Raw genomic sequence first — 12,191 nt, 5'->3', positions numbered from 1 at the left:
TATATAGATACTACATGTAGACCTTTCTCAGATTTGTTCATTTTGTGATGATATCTTCAGTTCTCTAATTTTGGTGAATATTTTTGTAATTTTTGGTAAAAAGTGATATTTTCGACTTCTTGTTAAAAACCAAAAGTTCAATTGCTTTGATATTACATATATAGATACTACATGTAGACCTTTCTCAGATTTGTTCATTTTGTGATGATATCTTCAGTTCTCTAATTTTGGTGAATATTTTTGTCATTTTTGGTAAAAACTGATATTTTCGACTTCTTGTTAAAAACCGCAAGTGCAATTGCTTTGATATTACATATATAGGTACTACATGTGGACCTCTCTCAGATTTGTTCATTTTGTAATGATATCTTTAATTCTTTAATTTTGGTGAATATTTTTGTCATTTTTGGTAAAAACTGATATTTTCGACTTCTTGTTAAAAACCAAAAGTTCAATTGCTTTGATATTACATATATAGATACTACATGTAGACCTTTCTCAGATTTGTTCATTTTGTGATGATATCTTCAGTTCTCTAATTTTGGTGAATATTTTTGTCATTTTCGGTAAAAACTGATATTTTCGACTTCTTGTTAAAAACCGCAAGTGCAATTGCTTTGATATTACATATATAGGTACTACATGTGGACCTCTCTCAGATTTGTTCATTTTGTAATGATATCTTTAATTCTCTAATTTTGGTGAATATTTTTGTCATTTTTGGTAAAAACTGATATTTCCGACTTCTTGTTAAAAACCGCAAGTGCAAATGCTTTGATATTACATATATAGGTACTACATGTGGACCTCTCTCAGATTTGTTCATTTTGTAATGATATCTTTAATTCTCTAATTTTGGTGAATATTTTTGTCATTTTTTGGTGAAAAGTGATATTTTCGACTTCTTGTTGAAAACTGTAAGTCCGATTGCTTTGATATTACATATATAGGTACTACATGTGGACCTCTCTCAGATTTGTTCGTTTTGTGATGATATCTTCAATTCTCTAATTAATTTATTTTGGTGAATATTTTTGTAATTTTTGGTAAAAAGTGATATTTTCGACTTCTTGTTAAAAACTGTAAGTCCGATTGCTTTGATACTATTCATATTGTTCATTTTCTAATGATGTCTTCAGTTCTTTAATTGAAATGTGCATTGCTAACAGCGGAGCTATCTCAGCCGATAGGCTGCTTGTTTTTTTATTCAAACAAAATATTAGTTGAAAAAATTATTTTCCTAATTTTTGCATTAAAATTGCAGACCACATTTTTTTTAATTTGATGATTATACCTCTAGGTTGATTATGTGGTGTTAGTGTCAGCATTTCTGTATAGTTTTCAAAATCATTGAATACCACAAGTTTCCCTCTCTGACTTATCTCATTAATGATGATTTATTTTTTGGCAAAACAGAGACATTTACAAAGAACAGTACTCAGGAGAAATGAAACAAACAAAAAGAACAACGTTTATCTACAAGATGAGTTGATGACACTGAAGTTACGAGAAGCGGAGTCCTATGCATCTTTGAAAGAAACTAAACAACGAGTGATGGAACTACAGACATTGGTAAGTTTTCATCATGGTTATCAACTGATATCAGTACTGACTAAGTTTGATAACCAAAATCATGTGTAAACTGAAAGCATGTCTAAACGGAATCTTGTGCCAACTAAAAACCTGTTTACACTGAACTCTGTGCCAACTAAAAACCTGTCTACACTAAACCCTGTGCCAACTAAAAACCTGTCTACACTGAACCCTGTGCCAACTAAATCCTGTCTACACTGAACCCTGTCCCAACTAAAAACCTGTCTACGCTGAACCCTGTTCCAACTAAAAACCTGTCTACGCTGAACCCTGTTCCAACTAAAAACCTGTCTACACTGAACCCTGTGCCAACTAAAAACCTGTCTACACTGAACCCTGTGCCAACTAAAAACCTGTCTACACTGAACCCTGTGCTAACTAAAAACCTGTCTACACTGAACCCTGTGCTAACTAAAAACCTGTCTACACTGAACCCTGTGTCAACTAAAAACCTGTCTACACTGAACCCTGTGCCAACTAAAAACCTGTCTACACTGAACCCTGTGCCAACTAAAAACCTGTCTACACTGAACCCTGTGCCAACTAAAAACCTGTCTACACTGAACCCTGTGCCAACTAAACAACTGTCTTAACTGAATCATGTGTAAACTGGAAACCTGTCTACACTGACTACAGTACTTTGTAAACTAAAAAAAACTGTCTAAACTGAAACCTATTGCATTGGATTTTGTATACTTTCTACTACATGTATAACAAATTTCAGGGTGTGTAACTATGTGTATAAAATGAATTACATTTACTCCTAACAGAATCAAGTTTGCAGTAACCAGTTAAGACGAAGTGAAGAGGAAAGAATTCACCTGAAAGAATTTCTGGAAGCTTCTGAAAAACGAGAACAAAAACTTCAACAACAATTGAATGAAGGAAACAAAAAACTTGCCTACCTGGAAGCCAAGGTAAAACTTGTTGGAGTTGAAAGCATTTAAATGATTATGACTATCAAAGAATAACAATTACAGGAAAATAAATAATATACTATGTTGAAGAAACTTTCAATATTTATGATTTTCTGAAATTGATTTCAAAACCAAAATAAAAAAAAATGTAAATGTGGTTTCCTCCAGAGTCAAGAAGACTTGGTTTCATTCCGGTTAAAGAGAGCAGAGATGAACACTCAGATGGTTGAAATGCAACAGAGGATTGCAGAACTAGAAATTCAGGTAGTAATATTTTAGTATTCTTGTATTCATGAAATATAAAAGTAGCATATTTAAAACATGTTTAGAAAATAAATTGTAATGTTTCATTGTGACAGTCTTCAAAGCTGTGACCTGTCATCATTTACTGACACCATCATCTGAACAATCAGTCACCTGACCAGTCGTCTCCATCACCTGACCTGAACTTCATTCATCAGTCACCTGACCAGTCATCTGACAGTACCGTCACTGAAATGTGCACTACTGTTAGCCACATCCAGTTACAGTAATTAAAACAGTGACATCTACCCATCCCCATGAAACAATGCCATATGATTTTTCTTGTTTTAACCATAGACATATCTAACATTTGTGCTACTAATAGATTAAATACGGTATATTGAAATTACTTTTACAGTATAACATTTCAAGTTTGTAAACATTCAAATTTGTTGTTTTTGTTTCCATAGAAACAGGTAGATCTTACCAAAGGTGAACTGAATGACTCTGAAACAGATCAAACAATAAAAGAACTGCAGTACAGAATAACTGATCTACAAGCTGAGGTAAGTCACAATCCTTATGAACGACCTCAAAAGGTTGCACATCCTGGTACTTTCCAGGGTCACACATCCTGGAACTTTCCAGGGTCACAGTACTTTCTCGGGTCACACATCCTGGTACTTTCCAGCACCAGGACACAATGCCCCCTAAGCTATTGTGGGAAAGCTTCTCAGATACCCCATTGACAGACTAGTTTTCTTCACTTCTGTATTGAAACTAGACAAGAGAGAGGTTTTCTCCACTTCCATGTTGAGACTCGATAAGTTAGCAAAATAAAAATCCAATTTAGTCAGATTTATTTTTATTCTCTGAACAAAGAAGAGATATGTTTATCATTGATTGATAACTTTTTATAAATTGGTTACCTCCCAAAACAGAAATCCATAACAATTACAACAAAGACCTTGTTAGTAATAATAATTGCGTCCTTAGAAATACAATGTTTCTATCAGTTAATAGCAATAGTTGTGATAACTACTACAATAAAAGGAAAGAAATTGCTAATGGGATAAAGCAATGTTACTTTAGATTTGTATCCATAGAAACCTCATGGAAACTGAAATTTGGCATTATTCTTTGGAATTTTTTTAAGTCCTCAGTTTTATTTTTTTCACAATAAAGGTGTTGCAGTTAAGAATCAAAGCCAAAGCCAAGTCATCATTCCTTCCTTTTAAAGATGTGGTAACTATGGCAACGTATGACTATGATGATGATGAGGAGGATTTCAGTGATATTGCTGCAGGGATTGATGTTTCTCAACTTGATTCCAGTAATGACAGTAATCGGTTATATAAAATACGGGACATGGTAGAGAATGATATACAAAAAGCAACTGAAAAAGAAAATGTTTCTGCTTAGCAGATAGGCCTGATCTAAAAGACCTCTCATATTTTAAGTTGGTATGGCAACAAGTAAAAAATAGGATGCTCAGTTAAATCCTATTTTTATCTGTTTTGTCTGAGATAGTAGTATGGTGACATTACTGAGATATTTATATCTCTATTTTATCATCAATGTCACTGTGTATGTTGGCATATGGTCTGATATTTATTGCGTATATCGTGCAGTCCATCCAAGTCACAAAACAACAGGGTTTTAGTTATGTATGAGATCTATGATGACACCATTGTTTAAGATGCCAGAGTGATACATTTCACTTCTCAAGTCAACATGGTTCATCAGTATTTTACAAATGCTACCATTCATGTATAGTTATTGTATTATTGTTAGTGGGTATATACAGATGTTATTTTTAATTGAATTCTTTATTTTTAAATATAATGGCTAATTTTTAACACTTATACATGATATTGTAAAAAAAACTTGTAATTGATATTTCTTAACAAATCCTGACTCTACTCTGTTATAACAGTGAGATAATGGTTTTTTAGAGATATTTTTGGTTATTTCATTGTATTTGGATTCGGTGTTTGGACTGAGTATGAAACTTGTCTTGATTTTTAAACCTAATTTTATTCATATTTTTACTTTTAATTCTAACTTCATTATTTATTCTAGCTATTCTTATAAATTACAAAACTTTTACCACTGTTAACTAGTGGACCTGGTTATCATGTGAGTGAGTGAGTGGTCAATGTCATCAATGAATTTGTGATACTCTGTCATCCAATGAACTGATTTAATGGTTAATGAACTAATGGCTGACAAGTATAATTCCTTGAAGGAGTTTGTCATTTAGTGAAATGCCGGAGTTTGTCATTTAGTGAAATGCCGGAATTTGTCATTCAGTGAAATAATGGCATTCAGGCATGGTGTGATTTATTGAGTAGGTTTGAACATGCCAGTTTTATTCAATGACAAATGGATGTAAATTATTGACTAGTGTTAGTCTTGCTCAGTGAGGAATGATTAGTGAATGGTCTAATGAAATATTGACTAGTATCTGTTAGTGTCATTTAATGAACTAGTGACTCTGGTTATCAAAACAAATTTATTACGGGCAGTGAGCCTGTGTAGTAATGATTACAATGCATATTGGTTAAAATTTAATTCATTATTTTCAATTTCTCAAAATGCAGATATTTTCCAATTAGGTTTGATTTTAATGTTTTCCAATCAGAATACCTTGTGATTTGTCAATTTTCCATTTTTATAACTTCCCTTGAAAGCAATATAATGCTTGTGTCATGTGCTTTGAAGTTAACATTTTTGTCAATTCTTCTTCAACTTGAAATATCCGTCCAGTCTAGATTGTTTCCTGCCCTTCCTCAAAACAACTTTGATGATGCTGCCTGTCAAAGCTCTAGTGTCTAACTATTCTAATTTCATAGCCAATATAACAACATTTCTCAGCTTATGTACATCTCCCCAGTTGAAGTGGCTAACTATGATGATTCTTGGACTGTGGTGCCTAACTACAGTATACTAATTGCTAATCTGTGGTGCCTAACTATGCTGAGTCCAGAATTGCAGTGCCTAACTATGCTAACTGTAGTGCCTAACTATGCTAACTGTAGTGCCTAACTATGCTAACTGTAGTGCCTAACTCTGTATTCTCAGCTGTAGTGCTGATCCTAACAGTGTTATGAACATCTTTTTCAATTCAAAGGTCATTTGTGTGAAAAATTAGTCAGAAGAGTGAAAAACACCGAAATTGACGAAACTTCTTTAGACAGTTAGCATGTTTTACCCCTGTTGCTACCTTAATAGAAAATATAGTCTAAGTAATGTCATACATAACATAGCTTGTTTCCAAACTTGGCAGTCGCTACTGAAAACACATATGTACATATAACCACCATGGTAGAGTGATTGTGATTGGTTTATGCTAGAGGCACTCTGATTGGCTTTGAGTTAAAAAATTTACATTTTAATTCTTGGAAACATTACCTTAAACTAGCAATAGAAAATTGAAGTATCTTCAGGTTTATACTGTATAAGTATTTGGACTGTTGGAAGAATCTTCTTCAGACTTTACAGGTTGATAATAAAAAGATTGTTTTTATTGTGCTTTAAATGAGTTGATTGAAAATGATACAAATCTGTGAATACAAAGGCAGGTATTTTCCCCGCCCAAAATTATTGCACATTTCTTATCATTTTAGTTATTCTCTTTTAATTTTGAGATAAATAAATGTATTTAACATTACTAATGGGTTTTGATCTAAAATTTAGAAATTTGGTTTATTTTCAACAAGATTGAACTATTTTAATATGAAATAGCATATGATTGGTTAAAACTAGCCATGTGATGCATGCAATCCACCATATTTGATTTATGCATATTGTTTCTATAAATAGACAATCTTGGCTTTGATTGGTTAACCTTATTTACAAGAAATATAAATTGCAAGGGACTTTCTAGTTGTCATGCCTTATTCAGAATTTCAGCAAAGTGAACATGTATATGATGTACAACATTTCTATCTACTATATTGTATAAAGATATATATAGATGTGTATATGAGATATAACTATCTAGAGTAAACCGGTGAATCATTTTTTTTTTTTTGGCATTCACAGCGACTTGTTTCAAAAATTCACTGTGGCCCTCCTAAAGATCTCAAAATTTTTATAATTCACAAAGATCTTGAAATTCTAATAGTTTGTTTGGTATTTTCACTTAATTTGTATGTAAATGATGCAGATTTTAAAGTGTAGAATCTTAATGTACAATAGATATTTTTGAAACCACATTATTGTCTATTTACTCAGTTGCATATTTTTACATAAAATGAGCCAAAAATACGATCTTATAAAAAAGAACCATTCTACACATTGTGATATTATAGTGCATGCTTTGCATCACTAAACTGCTGATGTTAAAAAATGTTTTTAATCTGAACTGTCACATCAGCACATGATCTTCTAATAGAGGAAATATGGTACCACAAATCGTTAATTTTAATTGTCCATGAAATTGCATACCTACTTATAATGCAAACATGTCAACATTTTTACCTGCCCATCTCCTGCCAATGTAAAACCAGTAATATTATTTTAATAATTTTTTATATTTTATTTGACACACGTCAGAGAATAATTTATATTATTTATTAGTTACAGTGCGCTCTAGAGAACTAGTTAAAGGGCCAGTCACTCTAGAGAACTAGTTAAAGGGTCAGTCACTCTAGAGAACTAGTTAAAGGGCCAGTCACTCTAGAGAACTAGTTAAAGGGTCAGTCACTCTAGAGAACTAGTTAAAGGATCAGTCACTCTAGAGAACTAGTTAAAGGGTCAGTCACTCTAGAGAACTAGTTAAAGGGTCAGTAGCTGTAATTTATGCAGATCAGATTATTTGATTTGAATAAAATATTTTCCAAAGTGGTTGAGTCTATTGAATTGTGCATTAAAAACCATTTGCAAGCATGAGATACACCAGTATAAAATTGCCCATTAAAAATCAAATGTCATAAGAGCTTTTGTGAATATTAGTGTTTTATTGAAAGAAGTGCATTAGTAGTATGTGATGTGTTGGTCCATTGTATTACTCTGCAATTGCAGTGTTGTCTTCTTTCCCAAAGGACATTCATGTAGGCTAGCATCACTGAAAACACTTTGCATAAGACATTTCTTCTGAATGTCACATTAAGTTTAAAGTCTTTGTAGTGCAAACTGTCATCTGTCCATATATCGCACCCAGCTAACGAAATATTTATAAAATTTCATGGCCCAACATTTACCATACATTTCAGGATAGTGGGGTGGTGTAGCATCACTAAAGTCAGGGCAACGAGAATGGTCGAATGACCAAATGAAAAGACATGGGATAGCATCACTGAAGTCAGGGCAACTGGAATGGTCAAATGACCAAATGAAAAGACATGGGATAACATCACTGAAGTCAGGGCAACTAGAATGATCAAATGACTAAATGAAAAGACATGGGATAGCATCACTGAAGTCAGGGCAACTAGAATGGTTGAATGACCAATTGAAAAGACATGGGATAGCATCACTGAAGTCAGGGCAACTAGAATTGTCAAATGACTAAATGAAAAGACATGGGATAGCATCACTGAAATCAGGGCAATTAGAATGACCAAATGAAAAGACATGGGATAGCATCACTGAAGTCAGGGCAACTAGAATGGTCAAATGACCAAATGAAAAGACATGGGATAGCATCACTGAAGTCAGGGCAACTAGAATTGTCAAATGACTAAATGAAAAGACATGGGATAGCATCACTGAAGTCAGGGCAACGAGAATGGTCAAATGAAAAGACATGGGATAGCATCACTAAAGTCAGGGCAACCAGAATAGTCTAATGACCAAATGAAAAGACATGGGATAGCATCACTGAAGTCAGGGCAACTAGAATTGTCAAATGACTAAATGAAAAGACATGGGATAGCATCACTGAAGTCAGGGCAACGAGAATGGTCAAATGAAAAGATATGGGATAGCATCACTAAAGTCAGGGCAACCAGAATAGTCGAATGATCAAATGAAAAGACATGGGATAGCATCACTGAAGTCAGGGCAACTAGAATGGTCAAATGACCAAATAAAAAGACATGGGATAACATCACTGAAGTCAGGGCAACTAGAATGGTCAAATGACCAAATGAAAAGACATGGGATAGCATGACTGAAGTCAAGGCAACTAGACTGGTCGAATGACCAAATGAAAAGACATGGGATAGCATCACTGAAATCAGGGCAATTAGAATGACCAAATGAAAAGACATGGGATAACATCACTGAAGTCAGGGCAACTAGAATGGTCGAATGACCAAATGAAAAGACATGGGATAGCATCACTGAAGTCAGGGCAACTAGAATTGTCAAATGACTAAATGAAAAGACATGGGATAGCATCACTGAAGTCAGGGCAACGAGAATGGTCAAATGAAAAGACATGGGATAGCATCACTAAAGTCAGGGCAACCAGAATAGTCAAATGACCAAATGAAAAGACATGGGATAGCATCACTGAAGTCAGGGCAACTAGAATGGTCAAATGACCAAATGAAAAGACATGGGATAACATCACTGAAGTCAGGGCAACTAGAATGGTCAAATGACCAAATGAAAAGACACGGGATAGCATCACTGAAGTCACGGCAACTAGACTGGTCGAATGACCAAATGAAAAGACATGGGATAGCATCACTGAAGTCAAGGCAACTAGAATGGTCAAATGGCCAAATGAAAAGACATGGGATAGCACCACTGAAGTCAGGGCAATTAGAATGGTCAAATGACCAAATGAAAAGACATGGGATAGCATCACTGAAGTCAGGGCAATTAGAATGACCAAATGAAAAGACATGGGATAGCATCACTGAAGTCAGGGCAACTAGAATGGTCGAATGACCAAATGAAAAGACATGGGATAGCATCACTGAAGTCAGGGCAACTAGAATGGTCAAATGAAAAGACATGAGATAACATCACTGAAGTCAGGGCAACTAGAATGGTCAAATGACCAAATGAAAAGACATGGGATAGCATCACTGAAGTCAAGGCAACTAGACTGGTCGAATGACCAAATGAAAAGACATGGGATAGCATCACTGAAGTCAGGGCAACTAGAATGGTCGAATGACCAAATGAAAAGACATGGGATAGCATCACTGAAGTCAGGGCAACTAGAATGGTCAAATGGCCAAATGAAAAGACATGGGATAGCACCACTGAAGTCAGGGCAATTAGAATGGTCAAATGACCAAATGAAAAGACATGGGATAGCATCACTGAAGTCAGGGCAACTAGAATAGTCAAATGAAAAGACATGGGATAGCATCACTGAAGTCAGGGCAACTAGAATGGTCAAATGAGCAAATGAAAAAAAACATGGAATAGCATCACTGAAGTCAGGGCAACTAGAATGGTCAAATGAAAAGACATGGGATAACATCACTGAAGTCAAGGCAACTAGACTGGTCGAATGACCAAATGAAAAGACATGGGATAGCATCACTGAAGTCAGGGCAACTAGAATGGTCGAATGACCAAATGAAAAGACATGGGATAGCATCACTAAAGTCAGGGCAACTAGAATGGACAAATGACTAAATGAAAAAAACATGGGATAGCATCACTGAAGTCAGGGCAACTAGAATTGTCAAATGACTAAATGAAAAGACATGGGATAGCATCACTGAAGTCAGGGCAACGAGAATGGTCAAATGAAAAGACATGGGATAGCATCACTAAAGTCATGGCAACCAGAATAGTGGAATGGCCAAATGAAAAGACATGGGATAGCATCACTGAAGTCAGGGCAACTAGAATGGTCAAATGAGCAAATGAAAAAAACATGGGATAGCATCACTGAAGTCAGGGCAACTAGAATTGTCAAATGACTAAATGAAAATACATGGGATAGCATCACTGAAGTCAGGGCAACTAGAATTGTCAAATGACTAAATGAAAAGACATGGGATAGCATCACTGAAGTCAGGGCAACGAGAATGGTCAAATGAAAAGACATGGGATAGCATCACTAAAGTCATGGCAACCAGAATAGTGGAATGACCAAATGAAAAGACATGGGATAGCATCACTGAAGTCAGGGCAACTAGAATGGTCAAATGAGCAAATGAAAAAAACATGGGATAGCATCACTGAAGTCAGGGCAACTAGAATTGTCAAATGACTAAATGAAAAGACATGGGATAGCATCACTGAAGTCAGGGCAACGAGAATGGTCAAATGAAAAGACATGGGATAGCATCACTGAAGTCAGGGCAACTAGAATTGTCAAATGACTAAATGAAAAGACATGGGATAGCATCACTGAAGTCAGGGCAACAAGAATGGTCAAATGAAAAGACATGGGATAGCGTCACTGAAGTCAGGGCAACTAGAATGGTCAAATGAGCAAATGAAAAAAACATGGGATAGCATCACTGAAGTCAGGGCAACTAGAATGGTCGAATGACCAAATGAAAAGACATGGGATAGCATCACTGAAGTCAGGGCAACTAGAATGGTCAAATGAAAAGACATGGGATAGCATCACTGAAGTCAAGGCAACTAGACTGGTCGAATGACCAAATGAAAAGACATGGGATAGCATCACTAAAATCAGGGCAATTAGAATGACCAAATGAAAAGACATGGGATAGCATCACTGAAGTCAGGGCAACTAGAATGGTCGAATGACCAAATGAAAAGACATGGGATAGCATCACTGAAGTCAGGGCAACTAGAATGGTCAAATGACCAATTGAAAAGACATGGGATAGCACCACTGAAGTCAGGGCAATTAGAATGGTCAAATGACCAAATGAAAAGACATGGGATAGCATCACTGAAGTCAGGGCAACTAGAATAGTCAAATGAAAAGACATGGGATAGCATCACTGAAGTCAGGGCAACTAGAATGGTCAAACGAGCAAATGAAAAGACATAGGATAGCATCACGGAAGTCAGGGCAACTAGAATGGTCAAATGAAAAGACATGAGATAACATCACTGAAGTCAGGGCAACTAGAATGGTCAAATGACCAAATGAAAAGACATGGGATAGCATCACTGAAGTCAAGGCAACTAGACTGGTCGAATGACCAAATGAAAAGACATGGGATAGCATCACTGAAGTCAGGGCAACTAGAATGGTCGAATGACCAAATGAAAGGACATGGGATAGCATCACTGAAGTCAGGGCAACTAGAGTGGTCGAATGACCAAATGAAAAGACATGGGATAACATCACTGAAGTCAGGGCAACCAGAATGGTCAAATGAAAAGACATGAGATAACATCACTGAAGTCAGGGCAACTAGAATGGTCAAATGACCAAATGAAAAGACATGGGATAGCATCACTGAAGTCAAGGCAACTAGACTGGTCGAATGACCAAATGAAAAGACATGGGATAGCATCACTGAAGTCAGGGCAACTAGAATGGTCGAATGACCAAATGAAAGGACATGGGATAGCATCACTGAAGTCAGGGCA

At 35.6% G+C, this 12,191-nt stretch overlaps 1 protein-coding gene across 2 annotated transcripts in view; it reads left to right on the top strand.

Annotated features, from left to right (window-relative positions):
- LOC100378224 (ecotropic viral integration site 5 protein homolog) overlaps positions 1–7,604 on the top strand; it is a 32,304-nt gene extending 24,700 nt beyond the window's left edge. For both annotated transcript variants that reach the window (XM_002735900.4, XM_085492392.1), the window contains exons 14-18: positions 1,417–1,572; positions 2,364–2,510; positions 2,679–2,774; positions 3,224–3,319; positions 3,939–7,604. In XM_002735900.4, coding sequence (XP_002735946.2) covers positions 1,417–1,572; positions 2,364–2,510; positions 2,679–2,774; positions 3,224–3,319; positions 3,939–4,175 — 732 coding nt within the window. In that variant the 3' untranslated portion in view covers positions 4,176–7,604. The remainder of the gene's footprint in view (positions 1–1,416; positions 1,573–2,363; positions 2,511–2,678; positions 2,775–3,223; positions 3,320–3,938) is intronic.
- Positions 7,605–12,191: the final 4,587 nt, after the last annotated feature.

This window comes from Saccoglossus kowalevskii, chromosome 17, assembly GCF_978046115.1.
Source record: "Saccoglossus kowalevskii chromosome 17, keSacKowa6.1, whole genome shotgun sequence".
Lineage (NCBI taxonomy): Eukaryota > Metazoa > Hemichordata > Enteropneusta > Harrimaniidae > Saccoglossus > Saccoglossus kowalevskii.
The sequence above is the reverse complement of the archived record's forward strand: the minus strand, read 5'-3'. Positions and strand labels throughout refer to the sequence as shown.